Here is a 26,836-nt window from a genome sequence, read left to right on the forward strand (position 1 = left end):
TTTTATCATGACCTTTTGCGTACAGAATTTAAAAAATCATTTAAACCTACACTTTCTTCTTTTAATTACTATAAATATTTGTAAGTATCTGTATTTTTAAATGTAAGGTAACCCAATATTAAATCCTCATGTTTTAATGATTAGAAAGCAAAGAAAAAGTCAAATAATTGAAGAAATAAGTACAAAATTATATGCTAAGAACAACTCCCAAACTTTGGTATAATAAAAACTATAAATTAAATTTTTTCCTTTATTATTATTTAACAATACCAAAAATTTGAAATCATGATCTTAAATGCTTTTAAAATAGAAAGCTCTAGCATTTAAAAGTTTAGCACAGTATATACAGCTCAGAATTATACTTCCCACACAGGACATTATCCAAACATATGCTTATTTGGGAATGACCACTGAGTTCAAATTAAGTTTATAGGAAAATCAATCCTTGTTACAAGTCATTTAAGAGCACAGCCTTTGGAGTCAGAAAGATCTGGGTTTTGAACCTCCATGAGGCCACTTACTAGGTAGGTGACCTAAAGCAAGCCTCTTAGCCTTTCTAGGGTACAGTTTCCTCTCTGAACTGTAAAATGTAATTAATCACATCACCTCACATCTCAGCCATCAACAAGTCCGTGTTCAACCATCTCTAAAGCAGAATCCCAGTCTGCTCATTTTCCATCAGCCCCATCCTTCTCCAAGCCTCTACCACCTCACAGAAGCCTCTGAATTGGTCTCCCTCTCTTAACTCTTATCCTCACCACAGTCCATTCTCTACACAACAGCTCTAGCAATCTCTAAAAGAGCACAGGTCTAACAATATTTTCCTGCTTGCAGTCACTGTCACCTGTGCAATCAGGAGAAAATCCAGATTCCTTACCATGGCCCCGAAGGCCCTTTGTGGTCTGGCCTCTGCCACTCTCCCCTTTGTTTACAATATCCCAGCCACAATGGCCTTTCTTCTGTACTCTGACCCTATGAAGCTCTTTCCTGCTTCCAGGCCTTTGCATTTGCTCTTCCCCATGCTTGGACATTCAGAAAGCTGATTCTTTCATAAAACAAGTCTCAGCCCACATGTTAACTCCTCAGAAGGCCTTTCTCCCGACTCTCTGAAATAGCTTCTCCTTTACTATCATCTCTGCCCCATTGTCCTGTCTTTTTTTCATAGTTATTATCACTATATGAACTTATCTTGTTTGTTCACTGGCTCTTTCTGTCTCTAGTTCACCTATCCATGCCCCACCTAGAATGGAAGTATATTGATCCTATTCACCACTACCCTTAGTGCCCAGCACGGTGTCTGGCATACAGTAGGCATTTACATATTTGATGAGTAAATGAAAATGTCTTTTAAGAATCTAGCTGGGTGTTCAGAAATTACAAGTGAAAGTGAAAGTCACTCAGTTGTGTCCAACTCTTTGTGATCCCACATACTATATAGTCCATGGAATTCTCCAGGTCAGAATACTGGAGTGGGTAGCCTTTCCCTTTTCCAGGGAGTCTTCCAAACCCAGGGATCGAACCCATATCTCCCACATTGCAGGCAGATTCTTTACCAGCTGAGCCACCAGGGAAGCCCAAGAATACTGGAGTGGGTAGCCTATCCCTTCTCCAGCAGATTCTCCTGAGCCAGGAAATTACAAGAACTATTTACTATTTCTGAAAATGCTTACTAATAGCAATGCACATATTAATTTCTCTCTGATGTCAGAAAAGCAAAATAAACCAAGGCTTTGAAGTTAGGTAAGTTGTGAGAGATGGGGCTGTCTTAGCTTTAATGGTTTTGGGAAAAAAAAAAACCTTAACCTTAAAAAAATGATTTTATTTGGGTATATATTATTTTCTTTATTTAGCTTACTTCGAATCTGAAAGATTTACTGATATCAATGGTCCTACATCATTCTCGGAATTGAGCTGAGGGTTACTTATCAATTTATAGACAGACCCATCTGTCCAGAATGTACAGGCTTCTATCTACAGAAAACACACTGCACAGAACAGTCACTTGACTAACTTATCTGCAAATGGGCAAGTTCCTAATCTATTCAATGTTTTACTGAGTACTGTGCCCTAGACATGACAGATACTATGAAGTAACTAATAATATTCATTAGCTAACAATTATTAGGCATCAAGGATATATCAGACACTGCGCAAAGCACAGTAGATGTATCATCTACTTAATTCTTATTCCAACTCCATGAGGTTGGCAAATAGCATCTTTACAATTTGGTATTATCTGGTATTGTAATCTTAACACTCTGACATATGGCTGAAAGCACATTTGATGAAGATGGCTGTATTTCATAAGAATTAGTAAAACCCTCTTTTGAAAGTGAGGTTTTATTTCTACAGAAGTTTAACTGTTACTCACCATGAAATGAGGTTGTGTTAAAATACGCTTTAGTTCCTTTGCATCATTATTCTCAGGGTAACATGAAATTTCTTCCAATACCTAAAAAAACAAGCAAGATATAAAATAGTGTGAAGAAGATGCTAGATTGAGAAAATACAGAATTCTTTTTAAATTAAAAAGTATGAATGGATTTTTATGGCAGGCAAAATAATTATTCTAGAAAAAATTTCATCATTTTATTCAAAGTTATTAATACATAAGAACTACATTGGTGGTAATAAAAAATAAAACAAATGGCTGTAATAGTCTCTGCCTTCATTACCCAACTATAACTCAAAAGATTATTGAAAAATACAAAACAAAATGACAAGCCTGTAGTACATATTTATTACAGGCCTAGGTAACTTAATTAAACTTAATGGGAAAATGTCTCCACAAATCTTTTTCCAAACTTACCATCAAGATGAATCTGTAGTACAAGTTGATAACAGATTTCTTTTATAATTAACAAAATTGTCCATTCCTTTCAGAAAGATTAAAATTGCAAAGGCTCAAACAATAATGAAGAAGAGAAACACAAATACTTTCCCTTGTAGCCTGACAGAATCAATGTTATTCTCCATACTCATCTCCTCACATAGATAAAACCACGTCTTGGCAATGGTTCCTAGAATTAATTGCCAGGGCATGAAAGAGCTCTCAGTGGGCTCAATGTTAAAGAATCAACCTGCCAATGCAGGAGACCCAGGTTTGATCCCTGGGTCGAGAAGATCCCCTGGAGAAGGGAATGGCTACCCACTCCAGTATTCTGACCTGGGAAATCCTATGGACAGAGAAGCCTGGCAGGCTACGGCCTGTAGGCCAGGCTACAGTCTGTAGCGTAGCAGAGTTGGACCTGACTGAACAACTAAACCACCACCACCAATAGTTGGAAAAAAAAGACACACAATCAAAAACTTTCCTCTTTTCACTCACATTTTCTTCACTAATTAGTTGCTAACATTTTCTCTGTACAGGTTTAAATGGTTTTCAAATGAAATTGTTCTTCAAAAGAGATCCTTTACCAGTAGAATGGAGTTTACCCATTTAAAATTTGATTATGTGACACAAGCCCCGGGGAAGTCCTCTGTTCCTTTTCAGAGTAAACCCATTACTGCAGTTCTAACTATAGATAGTTGGATTCAGAGTGGTTATACACAGTGCGCTCAATTCTAAAAGTCAAGTTGAAGGAGGTGGGAGGGGGGATCGGGATGGGGAACACATGTAAATCCATGGCTGATTTGTATCAATGTATGGCAAAAACCACTACAGTATTGTAAAGTAATTAGCCTCCAACTAATATAAATAAATGAAGAAAAAAAAAAAAAAGTCAAGCTGATCAAGGATTGCTGAAGCAGTAGTGGCTGTCAGGGGCATGCAAGTCATGTACCCACCAGGAGTCTCTTGACTTGCCTTTGAGAGTCCTACAACTGGAGTAGGAAGGGATGTTTTGAGGTCACTTAGCCTAAGACTAGATGTTAGCTAGTGCTACTCAATCACTTCCTCAGGTAAGAACAAATCAATGAAAACTACAAGATCCCTTTCTTGTCGAAATGTACTCTTAACTCGTGCTGATTAGGCTGTTAATTCATATTGTTTAATGATAATAAGCCAATTCTCCTTTGGTGTATTTTATGCTTTGAGTTTTTTACCAGTCAAACAAAAGATGAAACAATATACTCTCTCTGGTTCTCTGTTAACTCTCACAGCCTACGATTTTAAGCACTGCAGTGTGGTCTCCTAATTTAGAGAGAGTCTCTTCTGACTGTTGCCACCTCTATTTCCTTGGTCTTGCTTCTCAGTGAATATATATTTTCCGGTACAGGTGTTGTGTTTAACATCTGATCGGGAAGGAATTAGGTCTTCATATTCTTTCACATAGTAATTCACTTTATAAGAAAAATAATCTTTTTCAAAGGAAAATATTTCTTTGGATAAAGACTTTTACGACATCAAAAAGTGAAAAAAAATCTCATTAGGTGTCTAACAATGGAGGCATTGTTAATTTATTATAATTTAGTAATAGCAAAGAAAAAACTATGCCAATATTAGAACTTATTTACAAAGACCAAGTAGAAGCATGGAAAAATGCTTATTAAATTACATAGGTTGAAAGAAAGATTGGGACTTCCCTGATGGCTCAGATGGTAAAGAATCTGCCTGCAATGCAGGACACTGGGGTTTGATCCCTGGGTCGGGAAGATCCCCTGGAGAAGGGAATGACTACCCACTCCAATATTCTTGCCTGGGAAATCTCATGGACAGAAGAGCCTGGTGGTCTACAGCCCATGGGGTCACAAAGAGTCGGAGACGACTGAGTGACTAACACTTTCACTTTTCAACAGAAAGATACATTTTGATTGTAACTACAAAAAATTTATATGCAAATGATAGTGAATAGAAAAGGGGAAGTGAAAATGAAAATTACTGTGTAAGGAGATGGGATTATAGGTCAATTTCTACTTTCCAAACTTTCTGCAATATCATGTTTCTATAATAAAAAAGTTAAAAGTTTGTGAAAGATGTACATTAACTGGCAATTTATAAAAATGACTTCTCTTTGAAGTTAGCTGCTGTAAATATTTAATTAACTTTCTAATATTACCACCTTAAAAAAAGCAACTCAAATTTTCATAGCACATCTATTTCCACCAAGTGTGGTAAAATAACTTTTTCCTTCTTTTTAAAAAGAGAAGTAAAATCAATATGCTAACCTGTTGAAGTTTACATAGCAGAACCAGAACTAGAAATCTAGGCAACGTTGCTGCTGAGATTTCTTTTTTCTCTTCTGTATGTAAATACTCAGTGATAAACTTAGAAATACTAAATCTGAGTATTATAGTCCAGCTGTGACTTCAAGGAAACTGCCACTTACTGTGTGGCAGAAACGTTTTCATTAAAGGTAGCACATATGAAACCCAAATACATTTACAAAATACTTATCACTTACCTCTTTGGCTCTCTGTACTGCATCGCTCGGAGGATTCCTGATTTGCGGTGAAGACTTCGTGTTAATTTTGTCATACAGCTAAAAGCAAAGGAGAATATCCAATCAACATTCATAATTCTTGGCTAAAATTCAAAGTTTCGTATTTATTATCTCACGAAACAATATTTTCCCCTTAAAAAGGCATGCTGATGACTGCAGTGGGATGTTCTTCTTAAATCTCTTATTCATTCAAATGAGACTTGTCAGGACGAGTGCTATGCCTATCTTTTAAAAAATCATCAATATTTCAGTAATCACAGCATTTTTTCCCTCTGATAGAAGCGACATTTAATAAGATGAATAGAGAGTAGAAAGAAAGAATGCTTTCTGGCCAAGACATGTCTGAAGGAATTTTCACAGAAATCTAAATCTTGGGAAAGGGCAAACCCAACTCCTTCTAGGAAGGAATGTTCTCATGAAAGGTTTATACTTGTTTTAGTAGGGCTGTTCATTAACAGTATCAGTGCTGGCATCCTTCAGCAAGAAATTAAGGACACAAACCTTTTTCATTTTTAACCTGTAAATTCATAGATTACAAGAAGACACTGAAAAGAATCGATATTTTAAAAACTCCACAAATCTAAATGATCCAAAATTTAACTTTCTGAAGAAATTTTTAAAGAGAAAAATGCCTGTAGTGTAGAAATGCAACTAAAATATTACTTTCTGCCTCAGATGAAACATCTCATTCAACAGTTTGCTTTGAAAAGTGAAAAGCTGAAAATGATCTTGGCTAGTCTGCCACTTCTATTTCCTAACTTCTCTAAAATAGGTGGGGGGTTTTGGAGGATTGGTTTTTGTTTTTTTTTTTTTCCTCTCCTTCTACGTGTACCAGTGCCAGTGCAGAGGTCAAATACTGTAAACATTCCCCAGATTACAGTTAGACTTGTTTATACTGATGCAAGATAAAACTTTACGACTTGTAAATATTTGAGCCATACCATACATAAAAATTCCCAATGACTGACAGGCAGACAGATAGGACAAATAAATAAATAAAGCCTAATGATAGCAATGTGAAGATATAGCAGTGATCATTTGAAAATGTCAGCATTAAGAAAGTACTACTAAATTAGAGCTTAAATAAATAATGTAAGAAGCACTGGGAAGACCCAGAGGGATGGGATGGAGAGGGAGGCGGGAGGGGGGATCGGGATGGGGAACACATGTAAATCCATGGCTGATTCATGTCAATGTATGGCAAAAACCACTACAATATTGTAAAATAATTAGCCTCCAACTAATAAAAATAAATGAAAAAAAAGAAGGCTAGTAAAATATTGGTCTATTTAAAGTATTATATTAACATTTAGAGAACTAGCAATATGTGGCTCATTTATAAATGTTTGCTCAAATCCCTGTAGCATACATGAGCGCAGTCTCTGTCCTCTGAATAGCTTTCATCTCTAAAGATTGTGAATTCTGAAATTTGGAACCAGTGAATATTATTTTTCAATAGAAATAATATTATATACTGTGTCAGTTCCCAGACTAGTCTATAGAGACAAATTAAATACTGTACATCTGCAATAAAAAGTAGGAGGGGAAAAGAACACAACCCTCCAAAAGTAAGGAATTGTAAGTTAAAAATAAAAAACCACATTTAAAATAGCTAACACTTAGACTTCCCTGGTAGCTCAGGCTGTAAAATAGCTAACACTTAAAATATCACCTGACATGTCATCATATTAATAATCAAACAAAATAAAAAATATACATGGATAATGAAAAGATTTTTAAAACTCTTGAATGCTGTTTAAAAACAGACCAAATTTAATTTGAAGCTTTATAAGTTGTCGGCACTGTCATTTGTAATTACAATGTCTTTATAATGCCTAATTTTACCATAAAGAGTCTTGCCTTTTTCTTGACCAACTGAAAGTCGCTCAGTCGTGTCCAACTCTTTGCGACCTCATGGACTATACAGTCCATGGAATTCTCCAGGCCAGAATACTGGAGTGGGTAGCCTTTCCCTTCTCCAGGGGATCTTCCCAACCCAGGGATCGAACCCAGGTCTCCTGCATTGCGGGAGGATTCTTTACCAGCTGAGCTACAAGGGAAGCCCCAAAAATACTGGAGTGGGTAGCCTATCCCTTCTCCAGTGGATCTTCTCAACCCAGGAATCAAACTGGGGTCTTCTGCACTGAAGGCAAATTCTTTACCAACCGAGCTATCAGGGAAGCCCTGCCTGACCAAGGACTATTACCAATGTTACTTTCAAAAATTTCAACCATGATTAATTTCTATTTACACATTTAATAGATGCACATTATAGTTTTTAACTCACAAAGCAACAAAAATTCCAAGCTCCCAGAATCACTCTATCACTGGAGGCTTTTTATTTTTGGCTTGGTCTTACAATGTGGTTCCTTGGGTGAGTGAATCTTGAGAACAAAGGCAGGCTCTCTTTGTTTATCACCCACCCTTTGTCACCTGCCCCCATCTATCATATACAAAGTATACTTAGAATGATGGGGTTTGGGGACTTGGCCTGCTGTCTTAGACTTTCAGCTAAAGCCCACAGCTAAGCTGCCAGGCCATCCCTCTAGGACTTGCTGAAAGGTAGCTAAATTGGTCCTTCCATACTCATCCCAGCACCCTATTTTGCCTGACATGTGGTGTTTGGGGTCCCAAGTATAAAGAGCCTCTTTCCTGGTTGGAGGCTGCTTGACTGGAGGCAGTCCTTGATGGCAGGGTAAGAGGTCAACAGCAGGGCAGCCCGCACTTGCAGTGTATGTTGTGGCAAGAATGTGTGTTTCCCGTTGAGTCCGGGAGCTGCCTCAGAATGTAATCTGGCTAGAGCCATCTTGGTGGAACCCTGACCTAGAGGGTTGTCTGCACAGAGCAAGGGGACCCAGAAGTGCCTGTGGGGTCACGGCTGAAGGCAGGAGCTGAGAGGGTGCTGCCGGGGCCAGCTGCAGGGTACACCAATGACGCAGAGGCAATCTGGGACTGAGACAACGTCTGGATGCCTGCCACACCCTGGGCGCTAACAGCCAAGAGAGCACTGGCTGCCTGAGGGACATGACTACAGGACCTGCTCTTTAAGTGTTTTTTTCTCTTTTCTATGATCAGACAGACTCTTGAGTCCTCTGACATTCAGTAACAGCACCTACTATGAGACTGAGTACATAGTAGATGTTTAATTAATGTTTCTAAAAAAAAAAAAAAAGAGTATTTAACTGGTGTATAGGAACTGTAAATGGATAATTTAAAAAAAAAAGAAACAGAGCAGGAATACTTATTTTAACTTCTTTAGGAACCAGATATCATCGATCATCTTTCTGACTGCACAGTTAAAAGCCTTCCCTCAAAATTAAGAAAGAAATTTTGACCACATTTAATTCTTTTAATATTTTTGCTATGCTTCAGGCCCGACTTCAAAAATTTTTCAATGTAAAAGAGATCTTGGATATTGACATGATTCAACTCCTCCATTTTAAAAAAGAGAGAGCTGACATCCGGTGACATGAAGTGAACACACAGCATCCAGGAGCCAGATAGTAGGGAAGAGACCGGCCTCCTGATGTGTGCTGTTCTTTCTCTCACACAACAGTACCATGGCTTGTATTAGAATGCAGTAACACAGTCTCATGAGAGGGAGACACCTTCAGCAAATATTTGGGGAAAGAACTGTAGAAAATGCCATTTATAGGCTGTAGGGAAAAAAAAGTAATAACTAAATGTGATTTGAAAGATATTAGGCAATCAATTGCAAGCCTTGCCCTATTAAAGAAAGTTTAGAATCCTCATCCTTGCCTAGCCAAATGATGAACATTTCAGGTTTTGTGGGCCATGTGGACTCTGTCACAACCACTCAACCCTGCTGTGTGTATGAAGGCAGCCATTAATAGTCCATAAATGAATGTGCATGGCTGGGTTCCCATAAAACTTTATTTACAAAAACAGGTGGCTGGCTGGATTTGGCCTGACAGCTGTAGTTGCTAACATGTGCCCTAGAAGCTCAAATTGAAGGTGAACTGAAATGATAAAAATACTTCCATTGGTTGGTTGCTTCCCTGCCATCTGAAGACTTCAAGTGTGTTTGTAAAGCTGAGGTGTAGAGGGTGAGGCAGAGGGAGGAAAGAATGTTAATAAATTATTCCTAGAGAGAAAACAAGAATGAATGTCTTAGGGTTTTTCTCTTTCTAATGCAATTATAGTTATGCAAGTTCAGCACTTTTTATTAAAATGCACACACGCGCACACACAGCCCAAGGCAAAACGAGGAAATGTGAACAGCTGCAAGGGGAACAGACTGTTTCACACTGTGTCACTCCCAGACAGGCTTGCTCACTGTCAGTGTCTGGCGCTGGGTCATATACGACCCCACACGGCTGCATGGACACGCTTCATCTGTCTGTCTTAAGGAGTATAAAAGCACAGTTCCGTTAAGAGGCCACATTCTATATTTGAGATGGGTTGTTTTTGTATAAAAGCAGAATAAAGCTGGTGGTCATACTAAATTGAACTCTGCTGAGATTTTACTTTCAAACATAATGATGGTGAAATAAGTTAATGTCATTTTTTAATTTACATGCAAAACAATAAATCAAGTTTCTTTTTTGTTTTTTAACCCTACTCCATGGTACCTCACTGTCTTCTGATTTCTTTCATCAAATAGAAGCTTCTGTTTTGTCCATAGTTTATACACAGCACTTAGCAGTATCAACATTTAAAATGGAATGGTTGGTGGAGAACCTATAAAATGACTATCACCAGGTTAGATGTCCCACTAACTTTCTAGCAGAGAGAAAACCAAACCTTAAGGACCAGAATATACTTTAGATGAGAAAGATTATGACTTTTGCAACTAGGCTATAGATGTGAGCCAAATAATGAATGGGTTTGTAGAATTGCTGGAACACAAAAGTTCATTAAGCTACCACCATCTTACCACCTAAATCAAAGATATCAAAGAGAGTCCCTGCTGGAAAAGAATTAAAGTTTTCAAGAGTCAAATATTTAGCTGCAAATTATGCAATGAAATGTGTCTGTAATCTTAGTAAAAAGATAATAACAGTGTTCATAAGTCTATACTGCACAACAATAATGGGAATTGAAATGACTTGCTCTGGAAACAGACTATCATATTAAGAATTTCTTAATAGTTGCTGTGAAGAAGCTAGGTGATTAGGAACAAAGTTCCAATGCTGCATCTGTTCAATGAACCCAGCAGATCAGCCATTGATATCCAACAGTATTTTAAAAAATACATTTGAGAACTGGAAAAATGTTAGGGAAAGGTGATTTAATACTAAAATACAAGGAACTGATAATTCAACTACTGTGCTGGAAGTGGTCTTCTGAAGCTAGAAATCAGAGAACATCTGAGCTCTAAAGAACTACTTTTCCTGCTCAAGTTTATGTATCAACTCACTGTCTTTAGGTTAAAAATATAAAAATGCCCTCTCAAAGATCTTTAGTGTCATTAAACATGACACAGTCACAAAATGAAAAGACAACCTACGGGATAAAATACTTGCAAATAATATGACTGATAAGGGGCTAATATCCAACATTTATAAATAACACATATACAACTCAACATCAAAAAAAAAAAAAGAAAAGAAAAAAAAATAACTACAATGTGATTAAAAAAATGGGCAGAAGAACTGAATAGGCAATTTTCCAAAGAGGAAATGCAGATGACCAACAGGCACATGAAAAGACACTCGGCATTGCTAATCATCAGGGAAATGAAAATGAAAATCACAGTGAAATATCACCTCACACCTGTCAGAATGGCTATCATCAAAAAGAACATAAATAACAAATGTTGGTGAGGATGTGGAGAAAAGGGAACCCTAGTATGCTGTTGGTAGGAATGTAAATTGGTACAGCCACTGTGGAAAATAGTATGGAGGTTCCTCAAAAAACTAAAAATACAACTACCATATGATCTAGCAATTCTATTCCTGGCTATGTTTCTTAAAAAAAAACAACACTAATTGGAAAAGATACATGCACCCCACCCAATGTTCATAGCAGCATTATCTACAAGTGCCAAACTATGGAAGCAACCCAAGTGTCCATCAATAGATGAATGGATAAAGAAGATGTGGTGTGCGTGCATGCGTGCGCACACATGGACACGCACACACACACACAATGGAATACCACACAGTCATAAAAAGTGTGAAACCTTGCCATTTGCAGCAGGCATTATGCTAAGTGAAATAAATCAGACAGAGAAAGACAAATACTGTATGATATCACTTCTAGGTGGAATCTAAAAATAAAACAAACTAGTGAATATAATAAAAAAGAAAGACACATAGAGAACAAACCAGTGATTACCAGTGAGGAGGGGATTAAGAGGGATAAACTATTAGGTATAAAGTAAGCTACAAGGATATACTGTACAACACAGGAATATAGCCAGCATTTTATAATAACTATGGGCTATAATCTTTAAAAATTGTGAATAACTAATTGTACTATGCTGTGCTATGCTTAGTTGCTCAGTCATGTCTGACAATTTTCGACCCTATGGACTATAGCCCGCCAGGCTCCTCTGTCCATGGGGATTCTCCAGGCAGGAATACTGGAGTGGGTTGCCATACCCTCCTCCAGGGGATCTTCCCAACCCAGGGATGCAACCCAGGTCTCCTGCACTGCAGGCAGATTCTTTAACATTTGAGCCACCAAGGAAGCCCCACTAATTGTACACCTGTAACATATAATATTATATGCCAACTATACTTCAGTTTAGAACAATGACATTGTTGAAACTTGGAAAATAGCAGTATATTTTACAGTGGTGTAAAGATTGTGTGATGGGAAACATTAAGTGTGAAATAAACACACTACAAAATTTAAAATGGCATTTTCAAATATTTTAGGAGCTACAATTAAACTTTGGAAAGAACTTATATAGCCTGTCTATCTTACAAACCTAAAGACGATTATGCATCATTGGGATATTATGATGTAGAAAAGGAAATTAAATCACTGAAGGCACTTTGCTCTCACAGGATTAAATAATGCCTATTCTATCAGCATAAAAAATTTCTTAACAGTTTATATTTTGTAAAATTTCTAAAAATCAATTCAATTAAAATAATTGAAGAAAGCACTCAAAGATTAGCCATGCCGATGACTCTCCATCTGAAATGGAGATAATATATTCCATTCATTTGATGAGCGTTCTTTCATTATCTGTACATGATCCTTCACAATTTGTACTATGTATTAACTTCCCCTCTAAAAGTTCAGAAAACATGCAAATAGCTAAATTTTATAAATCTTAAACTAAATTTGTTTCTCACTTGAAAAAAACATGTGTCAAATCCACAAATCTAGTGATGGTAATAAAGTAGCAAGAGTCGCACCTCGGAATTTAGATTTTTCCTAGAGAAAGATTCAGAGCTGCTACCAATATTATGGCCCAGTTTAATACTGGATAACTCAAGTTAGAAATGGATACCCAATGGAGTTTACTTAGTGGCCAATAAGAATGTTGCTGGAAACCCTTAGATCAAGTTTTAGAAAATCATGGTGGGGGTATATACCCTTTTGAGTCTTAGGACTGGCTTAGTGGCCTAGTGATATACTGCTATATCACTAGTGGCCTAGTGATATACTGCTCTACCTAAATCCATTATGAAAGTTTTCTTCTGATGGCAAACAGGAAATTAAAAATCAATATATCTGGGCCATTTTAAGATTTCCTGAAAGGGTTGCAAAATACACTGGATCTTGACAGCAAAATCCTCCCAAGGAGGCCCCTGTTTAGTTGAGGTTTTCCTTGTCTGTGTACAGAGCTGCTTGTGTTTCAATCCTATTAGAACATTGCTCTTTCAGGGATTTATCTTTGATCCAAGAAATTAAGACTTGCTTAACCTCCTAGTTCAATCTAAAAAGACTGTTGATGGCCTAACAACATAGGCCACTGTGGTGGATTTCTGTTCAGTTGGCTGCTCGCTCTGAGAAACTCAAACACTGGCCTCAGATGACCTAACTTGACTGACCTCACTTGATCTTTTTCAGTTGGCCAATAACTCTAAAATGAAGCCTTGTAAGAAACAAATCATAATGCCTATTCTTGAGCAAGCAAAAGAAGGCATGAGGAAAAATAACCAGTTAGATGATACAGGCAGGCTTTATTTTACTTTTAATTAAATCTTATGAAATAGGGCACTTTCAAATACTAGATCCAAGAGTTTTCCCAAATGTGAGAAATTTCACTATGATATACATTTCTTTTCCATAAAAAATCTACTAAAATTTTTAAAAAAGTGCTAAAACCTCATTTCCTAAGGTGTTCTTCTGAAACATCTACATTAGTAGTTAAATAATATTTAGGGTAACTGAATATCCTATTATTAATTTGCTGTTTTGAAAGAAAATATTTACATTAGGTATGTCATATGATATTTCATTCCTGAGGCAGTTCAATAAGTTTTGACTTAAGATATGAATTATTTTGTATAAGGAAACACCAAGCATTGGTACAAGTAGCTGTAGCAAAAATGAATTTCTGTTGTGGGAATTTAAAAGAGAACAAAAAAGACAGTCTGGCAGAAGTGGTTTTATGAGATAATGTTTGAAGGACCACAAAGAGAAGAAAGCAACTATGTTCTTGGATGTGAAGGCTGCAAGCCAACCACATCGAACATTCTTCAACTGAGCATACCACATTCTTTTCTGGGGGAACCCCCCCCAACCCTTCTTTTGGGAACAGCATGAAGAAGAATCAGAGCCTGTTGCACTTGGAAGGCTTTTTGAACATTCCTCTGCCTTCTGGTAAAGTGGACTATAGTGTTACAAAAATAGAAGAACACTCAGTGGGAAATACTGGTGCTGGGGACAAGCTGACTCTTGGTATTTTAGAGTAAATTCCAATCACTCTTTTAGGAAGTGATGCACCTGGACAAATAAGGGAATGAGAGGGACTGCTGTAGTTAACAACAGTTTCAGTCAAAATCACACATTCCTTTCACAGAGATGCATATCATAGGAGCTAACCTGGAGACCAGAGAGAGAGCAATTGCCTGGGGATGAAACTAAGGCTGAATTCCCCACTACTGGCCACTTTAACCTGGAGGATTTGGCTTTTCCAACTATATAATTATCTACCACAAAATATTGATATTGGATGAATGGATAAACAAAATGTGGTATACACACAAGATGGAGCATTTTTCAGTCTTTAAAAGGAAGGAGATTCTGATACATACTACAACAAGGATGAACCCTGGCGACATTACGTTTGGTGAAATAAGCTAGTCATAAAAGAACAAATAAGGTATGATTCCACTTCTCTGAGGAACCTACAGTAGTCAAATTCCTTGAGACAGAAAGTGGAATGGTGGCCTCCAGGGGCTAAGGAGAGGGGGAAATGGTTTATTTACATCTTCCTTACTTTCACCAACGGTTATAGTTTTTGGTGTATAACTCTTATATCTCTTTTATTCAATTATTTTATCCTTTAAAATAGTATTATATTTTTGAAATTTTATCTTCACTTTATTCATTGCTTTTATCTAAGAGTATAGTTAATTTTTGTATGTTGATCTTGTATCCTGCAGTTTTGCTAACCTTGCCTATTAGTTCTAGTAGATCTTTTGTAGTTTCCTTAGGATTTTCTATATACAAGAATATATCTCTATGAGAATATGGTTTTACTTCTTTTCCAGGCTGCATGTCTTGAATTTCTTTTTCTTGCTTTACTGCACTGGCCAGAAGCACCATAAAAATATTAAATAGAAGTGGTAATAGTGGAAAATCCTTGCATTGTTTCTGGTTATATTAGTTTTCTATTGCTGCTTAACAAATGACCATATTCCTAGTAGCTTTTTTTCCCCCTTTAATTTTATTGATATTTACATTAAGAATGAAGAAAAACTAATTTGAAAATATTTAGGTCAGATGATATTTCTAGTTTTCTTTATCTCAGGAATGTTGTTTTATATGACACTTTCCTATTGATACTAATATTTTGATACGTTGATGGAAACAGACATTGGAGTTTTTGCCCATCCAGTTGAAAATAGAGGAATGAGACCCCCCATGTCTAAAGCAAGCTTCAGGGTACTTCAATCTCCAGCCCCAGGAGGCAGGGGGCACACTGACTGACCACCCAGATGGTTTCATATTTGCTGAAGTTTACTCTTTAAGACTAAATGGGACCCTGGGAAGGTACCAGTAGCTCAGCCTCTAAAGGTCCTCAGGCCTTATTTTTGCAGACATGTAAGTGCAAATCGACCAGACTACAAATCCATGGGAAACTTAGCTTTGGTATTTCCTGACTGGTAACCTATTTAAACATCCAAACTCAACACTGTATCAACTTACTTCTCAGACCCCAGATTGCTCAAAAACATCAAATTATTGCAGAAGTTCCATGTTTTTCCCTATTAGGAAACTTCTGAGTTCTAAAAATACACTATTTCCAAATATGACTACCAATTTAATATCTTTAAAAAAGCAAAACAGTAAATCACGAGCTGTAGTTTTCCAGTGTTAACTCCAGGTCAGATAGAAAAACTTTCTAAATCTCCCTAAGAAGCAAAAAAAAAAAATCATAATAAAGATGTCAATAATATAAAATATGGAGGATTAAAGATATCAACTCATTTCTAGCACAATATTTTAAAATATTATTTTATTATAAAAATTGCTAATAATATAAAACTGCTAAATTGCTATTGTAGCTAGTCTTTGCATTATTAATCTAACCACTGATTTTTTTAAAGAACTTCTCAAGAAAATAATCTTAATTAAGTGGGGCATCACATTTACCATGGAAACAGCAGTCTGTAACAAATGCTAACAGCTGCTCAGAGGTATGACAGATGGTGGCTGAATGTTTAAAACTTAGTTGTCAAAGTATGGCAGAGAGAAATAAATGTGTAATTTAACAATGTTTTGTAACATTGCTGACTTACAAAATAAACATTAATTCTGTACTAGGAAAATTTCTACAAGAACTTCATAAGACTGAGAATCACCACCAAATAACGTTTGCAAAATACTTTATATCTGGAAAAAACTCTTGATTTTTCAGCCCACTGAAAATGCATCCATCATCTCACCATCCAGTGTATCATATACAAGTTCCACAACTGATTCAAAATATCAGTAAAAGAGATAATTACACTTTAACATCAATTCCCAAGAAAGAAAGCCTAATTAATGAACAACAGGGTAACACTTCATTGTTTTATATTTGATTTTTATAATCTGCACTCATACTTGAAAAATCAATTCAGGGCAAAATTAGTTTTCCATGCTGTGCTGGGCTGGAGATTCTCCCCTCAAATTCATGGCTACCTGGAATCTCAGAATGTGACCTTATTTGGAAATAAAGTCTTTGCAGATAGTAATTAATTAGGATGAGGTCACATTGGACTAGAGTGGGCCCTAAATCCAGTGACTAGTATCCTTATAAGAAGGCCCTGTGAAGACACAGAATCACACACATAGAGAGAACACCCTGTGAACACTGCAGCAGAGACTGAAGTACTGCAACTACAAGCCAAAAAACACCAAGGATTGCAGGCAACTACCAGAGCAAGGGAGGATTCTTCCCTGGAGCCTTGGAGGGAGCATGGTTCTGCTGGTACCTGACTTAAGACTTCTAGCCTCCAGAAGTGTAAGAATAATCTGTTATTTAAGTGAAAGTCACTCAGTCGTGTCCGACTCTCTGTGACCCCATGGACTATACAGTCCATGGAATTCTCCAGGCCAGAATACTGGAGTGGGTAGCCTTTCCCTTCTCCAGGGGATCTTTCCAACCCAGGGATTGAACTCAGGTCTCCCGCATGGCAGGTGGATTCTTTACCAGCTGAGCCACAAGGGAGGCCCAATTAGTTATCTTAAGCCACTCCATTTGTGGCGGCTTTAGCAAACACACGCCAAAGTGTATTTTATTAATACTGATCTATGTATTTCATATACAGAGCATCACTGTGCCAGTGCTTTAAATCTTTGAAAGCAGAAATATTGGAACAAGCTGGACCAGGCACAGTTCCTCCTCTTTATCTCTTCCTACAAAATGAGAATCAGCATATGTGTGCCAGGGTGAACTAGTTGAATAGCAAATATTTAGACATTCTGGATCTATTTCTAACTACAGATTATACTAGAATTTAAATCAGAAAGCGTTTCCTCCCTCAGTGGAACCCACAGTGTTTCTCCTTTTGTTTTAATGTAAATTTTTTCCATATGACAGATATTTTGTTTCCTTCAAACTAATTTTAAGAACCATTTCTTCAAATTCTGAGGTTGTTACTATTTTAAAGGCATGGCTAGAAAAAATAGAGTGCTACACAATCTTTTATCTTCTGCAGGAACTTAATCATGTTTCGTTTGGTCAGCTGAAAAATTATGGCTGCAGACAGCAATTGTGAGTGTTATTGAATTAGTAGAAATTATTTAAGTATAATAAAAATATTTCATGAAATGACTCAGTGTGATTAAAGTAGCAATCAAGACATGGTCCACAAAATAAGGCCACTAGGTGTCACTGCTAGGAATTCTTGAAAAGGAACCAACAAAACAATCTGATTCCAAGAACACTAGAAGGAAGGAGAATGACGGTTAAAGTTGAGAAGCTTCTTCTCAAGTGTTGGTCTGTACAATGATCCTTTTTTGTTATGCAGATCATAAGTACTGAAGTATTTAAACATTTTTCAATGACTAGACTTCTCTAAATGGTAGCCATTTGAACACTTCATGGATCTCATGATTGAAATGTCGCCTGTTAACTCTGAAACAAGAGCTTAATGAGCCATATTTAAGGGCTGTAGATCATGGGGGCATTATCTCATTCAGGATGATTGAGCTTCCGTTGAAGGATGGCTCAGTTTGGATCAAATGCATCCCAACACTGCCCAGAGCTGGCCTTACAATCAGTCATCTCAGGAGAGTTCTGGGCTTCACATGTAGTGCTTGTCTGCAAAATTCTTAAGATGTGATGTCTTTGGGGAGCACAGCTCATTTTCAGGCCACCAGCTCCTTTTCAAATAGAGATGCACTGATGGGGCAGATACTGATACAGACACTTCTCTAAGTTTATAATTAATAAAAATCCAAAAGAACTTTAAGCACATTTTTCCTCACGAAAATCTATGAATCTCTCCTGAAGTGGTGACAATGTCTACCCAAGAATGCAGCAGTTATTCAAAATAAATATTTGCAGTGAGGTCTGAGAAGTTTAGCATTGGATGGTAATGGCGGCCTGGCTCAGTTCCAAAGTCCAGTCTGTGTTTGATTATCTGCCCCTCTGTGTAGAAGCTAGCAATGTTCTCGTATTTCCTCTGCAGTCTCAAGCTTGGTATGCTCAGTTACATTAAGTAAGAAGACTACAGCTCTGAAAACTAATTTGGGCTTCTCTTAGCCTTTAAATGACAAAAAGTCCTTGATCTAAAGAAGGCCAGTAAATCTTAGCACTGACTAGCACTGAAATAAACCAAATCTCCATGATCTGCTGTAGCTTCTTTCAAACATCCTACTTACTAGTTTTAGTAAAAGCTATGACTTCTATGGAAAATTCACAACTCTCACAACTTTCTGCATCTGGGACTTCCCTGGTGGTCCAGTGGTTAAAACTCTGCACTTCCACTATAGGGGGTGTGGGTTTGATCCCTGGTTGGGAAATTCCTATATGCCTTCGCAAAACAAACAAACAAACAAAACACAAAAACCAAAACCAAAAAGAACAAAACTTTCTGCATCATATGAAACAATGATAAAGAATAGATATTTAAATAACCAAGGAAAAGAGGTCAAACTAATTCAAATAACACATTAACAAAAACAATGATGACAAAACAAAGAAAGAGAAAATAGAATGCTAGGAGCTATCCACAAAATAGAATGCATTTCAAGGGCTTTTCGGTGTCCAAAGAAAATAACAAGTTATTTGAAATAAATTTAATCTGAAATGTTCTCAAATTACTTAAGATAAATTACACTAAGGAGAAAACCCATCTCCTTATCTTCCTGGGCACATTTTTTAGCTTTACTGAAGTATAATTGACAAATAAAATTGCAATATATTTAAAGTGTACTACATGATGATTTGATAAATGTAAACATTGTGAAAGGATTCTAACAATCAAGTTAATTAATACATCCATCACTTCAAATATTTTTCATTTCTTGGGGATGAGAATACTTAAGTTCTATTCTCTTAGCAAATTTCAATTATAAAATACAGTGGTATCAACTATAGTCACCATTCTAGATCCTCTGACCTTATTTATCTTAGAACCAAAAGTCTGTACCCTTTTACCAACTTCTCCCCATTTTCCCCACTTCCCAGCCTGGGAAACCACCATTCCACTTTGCTTCTATGAGTTCGACTTTTTAAAAAAATTGATACTATGCAGTATTTGTCTTTCTCTGTCTGACTTATTTCAATTAGCACATTTAAAAACTATTTCCCTTGTATGGCTGAGTCCCTTAGCTGTTCACTTGAAACGATCACAACATTGTTAATTGGCGGTAGCCCAATCCAAAATAAAAAGTTAAAAAACAAACAAAGAAACAAACAAATAAAACCAAACCTATTCCCAAGCTCTCTTGCAGCTACTCAAGCATGTAACTAGCATTTGCCAATAGAACATAGACAACTCTGATACAGCCCACTTGCAACCCTGACCCTGCAAAATTTTCCATTTTCTCTCATCTGCTGGCTGGCTGCAAAGGACACAGTCGAAGAAGCCTGGATCCCTGAATGCCTGTGTGGAAGAGACTCTTCCTGCTTCTCTCCTCATCTACTACAGTTGACTGTGATGTGAGCAAGAAATAAACTTCTATTCTGTTAAGCCACTCAAATTTTAGGATTGCACGCTGTAGCAGTTACTCAGTCCTGAATTAATACATATACTATATTAAAATGTATAACTATTAAAAATGGTAATTAACTTGATCAAATCTATAGATAGAAGCAACTGTGAGATACTATACTTGGTGGGAAGTTGAAACATACTGTGACACTCTTAGCTTGGCTTTTCCCAAATTGGTCCTTACCAATTTGGCAGGACTGTGAATGAAAATTCTCGGCCCAAATTAGTTTGAGAAATGCTATTAGAGTTAATTGGGTTTTTTGCTATTGGACATCTTAGAGCTGCTATATACTAACACCTGTTGTGAATTCATATAAAGGGAATAAATAGCATAGCATTTCACAAACTTATATAGTCAGTAAAAAAAATTTAACCAATAAATTTTAGATCTACTCCCCCCCTCTTGAATGGCAACATCCACAACTATCTCTCAGAACAATGCTCTGTAGAATACATTCTGGGAAATTTTGCATTACTTTAATTCGTATCATATAGTCGATTAATCAGTGAGCACCACAAAGTTCTAGGCATCCCAAAGCAAATTTTATTCTTATTAAGGGAAGATTTTTCTTGTAAAAAGACTAACATGTACAAGTAGACTAATATGTGTTAAGAAAGGTATTTTATTTAAAATATGACTGAAATGAAGGCAGATGTGAACTGTCAGCTTCTGACTTGTATCTGTCAGTGCAGTCTGTCATATTTAATGATGGAATATATCCTTATGTTTTAAAGAGAGACACTGAGTTTATGAAAACCAGCAATGTTAAGTATGAGATGTGTGTGTGTGAATAGAGTCCACTGCACAATGTCTAACTTAATTCTTTCTCTCCTATACTAATGTTTGAGGTGTAATGTTTGAATACAATATTTAGAAGCAAAGAGAGGTAATCACAGCAAAGCTCAACATATTCTTCTAAAGATATACATATATACTTAATTTTTTCCACTGTGACTTGTTAGGCTCTATTGCATTTGTACCATATATAAGATACTTAATTTTAGTTATGAATCTATGATGGATGACTTCCTGCATTTCTCACAGATGGGCAGCAACTGAAAAAGGACTGTTATGATAACTATTCAGTTTACCAAAAAAAATTAATAAAGAGAAAGACTTACATCTAGTAGTGTGTGAAGATGCTGATCCTGGAAAACACTGTGTAGAAAATCTAAGTCCTTTTCACTGCAGTCTGTAAGTGCGTGAATCTCTTCCAGGCTGTCCAGCACCTGTGACACTGCTCCTAAGGGGAACAAACAGAAAAGAAAACAGCCAGTAGAGAAAGTCAATGTCAAACTCACCTTCATAACCTAAATCTGACACTTCAGAACTGTGGACTAACAAATTTCAAAGGTTCATGTCTTTACTGGAAAACAGACTTAAATGTGTTTCATATCACTTAATGATAAGAGTATTTGCAGTGAATTTATGTTTTTAACAATGTATTTGCACGTTCCTCATTTTTCAAAGTAAATTGCCTCTTGTCTTAGTTGGATTAGGGCAATTCATCAACTACAACTGAGCTACTAGAAGATCTGGGTGCAGAAAGTCATACATCAGAAAGAGACTGTGGGTTCCCAGGACTCCATGATGTTTTGAAATATGATAGAAATAATGAAGGTGGTCATTTCACACAGGGGCTTCCCAACAAGAACAGAAGGTGAACCCAGATGTAGATGTGAGAGACAAACCTTCAACTGGGAGCTCATGCTATGTAAAACAGCCTTCTAAGGATTAAAAAAAAAAGATTTATGTAACTATTTAATTTGGCTGTGCTGGGTATTAGTTGCGGCATGTGGGATCTAGTTCCCTGACTAGGGATCGAGCCCAGGCCTCCTGTACTGTGAGTGTGGAGTCTTAACTACTGGACCACCAGGGAAGTCCCCTTAGGATTTTTAAGGATCAAACTTAACTAGCAAAAATCCCACTCCATTCTTTTTCCTCCCTTTACATACAAAGTCAAGGGAAGCAAGTTGTTCTCAGTTAATTGGGCCCCCTTTTACTAAGGGTGACTTTCCCGGTGGCTCAGACGGTAAAGCATCTGCCTACAATGCGGGAGACCAGGGTTCAATCCCTGGGTTGGGAAGATCTCCTGGAGAAGGAAATGGCAACCCACTCTGGTATTCTTGCCTGGAAAATCCCATGGATGGAGGAACCTGATAGGCTACAGTCCATGGGGTCGCAAAGAGTTGGACACGACTGAGCGACTTGACTTTCACTTCACTTTACTAAGGATAGATATACTGACTGACACTTCAGAATACCATAGTAGATATTAGGGGAAATAATTTTGTAGGACAGTGTGGTCACTTTAAATTTCCTCTAATAACTGGGAATCCAGAGAGGTAGTAACAAAGTCTTAAAGTAACAAAGCCTTAAAGAAATGGTTAGCCTGTTTTACTCTGCAGATAACATGCACATATGCACTGCAGAGAAAGAAAAGCACCCTGAGAGCCTAGACTTCAGGACATTAGTGTACACAGTGTTAGAGACATTCTAACAATAAATGCCTCACTGCACATGCAAATCTTAGATCTGTAGTTTTCAACCAGCAGCAATTTTGCCCCTCAGGGGGACATTTGGCAATGTCTGGAAACACTTTTGATCGTCACAGCTGTGATTGTGGTCAGAGTGGGGAGATGGGGAATGGGGAAGAGTACTACTTTTCCAGAAAGCAATCTGATAATTTATACCAAAGAACCTCAAAAATGCTCATGCACTTTAATTCAGGATTTCTATTCACAAAAACTTACATTAAGGAAAAAATAGAAACTGTAGAAAGATTTATGTGTCAGGATATCTATCATATAAAATGGATAAATATCTAATAATTAGAGAATGATTACATAAACTATAGGACATCCACGAAATGGAATATACAGCCACATGAAATTTGTTTTTGAAGAATTTTAAAGACAGAAATCTGCGTGATATAAAATTTCAGAGAGTAGAAGGCAAAACCACATAGATTGTGTACCCCCAATTATAACTGAAAAAAATACAAATTCAGAAAAAAACCCAACAGAATGAAAACTGCCAAAAAAATAATAGTAATTATATTTATTTTTCTGCTTCTATTTCATTCTGTGTTTGTCCATATGTTCTAACATTTCTACAATAGAAAAAAAGTTGCTATACAAGCAACTGCTTTTTGTAGTATTTAATTATGTTAAAAATTTGGGGCTTAAGACACAGCAAGTGTTTATCTATGTGGAAATTACTGTAGCTAATTTTTTTAAAAATTTGACTTTTTCCCTTTCAGATAATTGTAGATCCACATGAACTTGTAAGAGATAATACAGAAAGATACCATGTACCCTTCACCCAGTTTTCCCATTGTGGTAACATCTTATAAACTGTCATATATCATAACCAGGAATATTGACATTGATATAGTCACGCTACAGAATATTTCCATCACCCCAAGGATCCTTCATGTTGCCCTCTTATAACTGCAGTAATTTCCCTCCTGCCCTTCCTACCTCCTAACCCCTGCCTGGCAACTACTAACCTGTTCTCCATTTCTATAATTTTGTCATTTCAAGGGATCTATATAAATGAAACAATATGGTGTCTAACCTTTTGGGACTGGCTTTTTTGACTCAGCATAATTCTCTGGAAATTCACCCAAGTTGTTGCATGTATCAATAGTTTAATCCTTTTTATTCCTGGGTAGTAGTCTATGGCAGGGATGTGCCACAGTTTACCATTAATCTGTTGACAGGACTGTGAATACTTTTAAATTTTGAATAATTACACCTACCAGGCTATTGGTATGCCTTCATTGAAAACATTAAGTGGACACCAAGTGGAATAAAAAAGGTACAAGGCAGAAACCAGTCCTCATTTCCCCTGCTAGTCTTATAAGTGTATTAATCTAATCCACTTCCTTCTCCCTGCTCATCTCAGGACTTCTACTTTGTTCTGAGAAGGAAAAAAACCCTGGAAATTAGTTAAAAATCAGGTCTCTTGTCATCCCTTACTAAAAGCCTTGGAAAGCAACAGGTGATGTGAAGAAATTAGTCCCAAATATTCCACTGAGTCCTTGATCCTGGTACATCACCAACAACAGAATTATATGATACCAGGTTTATAAAGTTACTAAAGCCAGTTCTAAGCTTTTGGATTAACTGCAACAACAAAAATATTAATGAAATGTGGATTTTTTTTGTATATTAAAAAACTTAACAGAGAGCAGAGAAAGCTAATTACTATTTCCACTCAGTTATCTTAGTGGAATCTTATCTAGTTTTTACTATCTCTATCCAGCATTGCTTATGCTGATTTATTCTATCTATATTGATTCTATTCTATGTAGTAGTTTATTAATATTATAAGATTAAAATAAAACAAGCTTGTATCTAGCGAATACTAAGATGGTAAGTCTAACCACTGGGAAGCAATTTTGGCTATATCAGACCAGGGACGTATCATTTCTTGGTTTGTGAATTCCCAAAGCTCTGTGCAATTCCTGTCCTACAAGCATCTCCATGAATTACCCGACATGTGCACTTGCTCACTCTTCATTTCTGTGCTGCGAGGTCCTTAAGGCAGGCTGATATTTGATTAATTTCATTATCTCCACAAAGCATGCCTTGAATTAAGTATTAAAGAAACAATGATAAGGGCAGCTCCCAATTCCTGAATGTTTGTGATGTGCCAGGCACATTCCCAGGACAACATGGTAAGGTAAATACAGTACCTGACCTTTCTATATAGGGAATTGAGGATCAGAGAGGTCAAGGAAGGTCACAGCTAGAAGTGGTAAAGCTAGGATTCAACCCCAGTGTGCCTGGATCCAAAGTGTATGAGCTTCTTGACTTTCTACGGTAACTGGCTGGATTAGGAAATGCAGGGAGAACCTTCAACAAGAAGTGACACATGGTTTATGCATGGATATGGAGGTTAGAAAAGAACTTGAATTCTACTGCGTCAGACAATAAGCAAAACTTTTATCACATGTTCTTGCTCTTTGCCAGGTATGAGGCAGGGGTTTCAAGGAAAAGAGATATGATCCCCGGTCTCAAGGAAAGGGATCTCATGCAGGTGTGTGAAGTAGGCACACTATACCCTGAAGCAAATGATTTAGAGGAGGTAAAAACTAAAGTGGCACAGAAACAGGCTGCCCAGGGAGAAGCTGGGACAGTCTCAGAGAAGAGGTGAAAGTTCAAGTCACAGTCATGTCCGACTCTTTGCGACTGAGAGTCAATTCCTAGGCAGGTTGATAAGAAGTCCGGGGTCCCGGAGGAGGAGAGAGGGGTCTGGGGCTCTCAAAGAGGAGACAGGGGTCTTGGATTCTCAAGGAGTAGGAAAGGACAAACATCTTTTTTTCCCCTCTACATTCCTTAGTCTTAGTCACATAAAACTTTTTTTTTTTAAGCCTGGCACTGATGATTACACAAAAAAACAACTTAGTTTAAACTCTATACTAAGGATTATATAACAACAATGTATCCTGCTTGAGGACAACTTCTCCTTCCTGAAAACCTTCTGACTAATCCTGTTATCTTAAAATGTATATTATGGGAGTGGGTCTGGTAAGATCTTTCTATTGTTAAGTTATAATTCTGTCATCTTAAAATGTAAATTGTAGGAGTGGGTCTGAAGTGAAGAAGTGAAAGTCGCTCAGTCATGTCTGACTCTTTGCAACCCCATGGACTATAGTCCATGGAATTCTCTAGGCCAGAATACTGGAGTGGGTAGCCTTTCCCTTCTCCAGGGGATCTTCCCAACCCAGGGGTCGAACCCAGGTCTCCTGCTTGGCAGGCAGATTCTTTATCAGCTGAGCCACAAAGGAAGTGAGTGGGTCTAGTAAGATCTTTACAACCTTGAGACATTCTTTTGATTTATCATAATAACCAATCAAAAAAGTATATAACTCCCTTTTCTAAGACTAGTGAGTGGGGCACTCTCCACCCTCCTTCTGATGTCTATGTCAGAAGCTTTCTCCGTCTCTTTTCATACTTTAATAAAACTCTGCTAAACAAAAGCTCTTGAGTGATCAAGCCTGGTCCCTAGTCACAAAGCTAAATCTTCTTTGGAGATCACGAATCCGACATCATTCACCTTAAGCTATCACGACCCCATGGACTATACAGTCCATGGAATTCTCCAGGCCAGAATACTGGAGTGGGTAGCCGTTCCCTTCTCCAGGGGATCTTCCCAACCCAGGGATCACACCCAGGTCTCCCTCACTGCAGGTGGATTCTTTACCAGTTGAGCCACCAGGGAAGCCCAAAGAGGTGGATGAGCAGGAATTCAACACTTCCACCTAGGTTTCCAATCCCCTCTGACAGACCCAGTGGATGCTTTGCTGGAAAGCACAAGGGCAACCATTAGCTTGTGTCTCTAGTAGGTAAGACCTACCAGGTCAACAGGTCTATTTAATTTCCTTGGATCTGTCACCTTTTCTGAACTGATTTATAGTCTGATCTTGTACCCAAATGTGATTAACTTTGTAGGTTTTCAATTATAAAAGGCAGTATTTCCACAGGTGTGCTCAAGTTGCCTCTTTCAAAGCTCTGAAAAGTGTCCCTAATGTAAAAGTTTCTGTCACTAGCTAGGAAACTTAATAATTCTTATTCCATCCCTCCTTTGTCTTTTCATATTGAATGAACACATATTTTTGGTCTAACCTCAAGATCTTTCTTTACCTT

At 37.3% G+C, this 26,836-nt stretch overlaps 1 protein-coding gene across 16 annotated transcripts in view; it reads right to left on the bottom strand.

Moving 5' to 3' along the window:
• Positions 1 to 26,836, bottom strand: part of CASK (calcium/calmodulin dependent serine protein kinase) — a 378,632-nt gene that overhangs the window by 61,120 nt on the left and 290,676 nt on the right. For all 16 annotated transcript variants that reach the window (XM_070461881.1, XM_070461880.1, XM_070461877.1 and 13 more), the window contains 3 exons: positions 21,302 to 21,423; positions 5,343 to 5,420; positions 2,372 to 2,452 (listed from right to left, as the gene is read on the bottom strand). In XM_070461881.1, the coding sequence (XP_070317982.1) occupies positions 2,372 to 2,452; positions 5,343 to 5,420; positions 21,302 to 21,423 (281 nt within the window). The remainder of the gene's footprint in view (positions 1 to 2,371; positions 2,453 to 5,342; positions 5,421 to 21,301; positions 21,424 to 26,836) is intronic.

Source organism: Odocoileus virginianus, chromosome X, assembly GCF_023699985.2.
Source record: "Odocoileus virginianus isolate 20LAN1187 ecotype Illinois chromosome X, Ovbor_1.2, whole genome shotgun sequence".
In the NCBI taxonomy this organism is placed as follows: domain Eukaryota; kingdom Metazoa; phylum Chordata; class Mammalia; order Artiodactyla; family Cervidae; genus Odocoileus; species Odocoileus virginianus.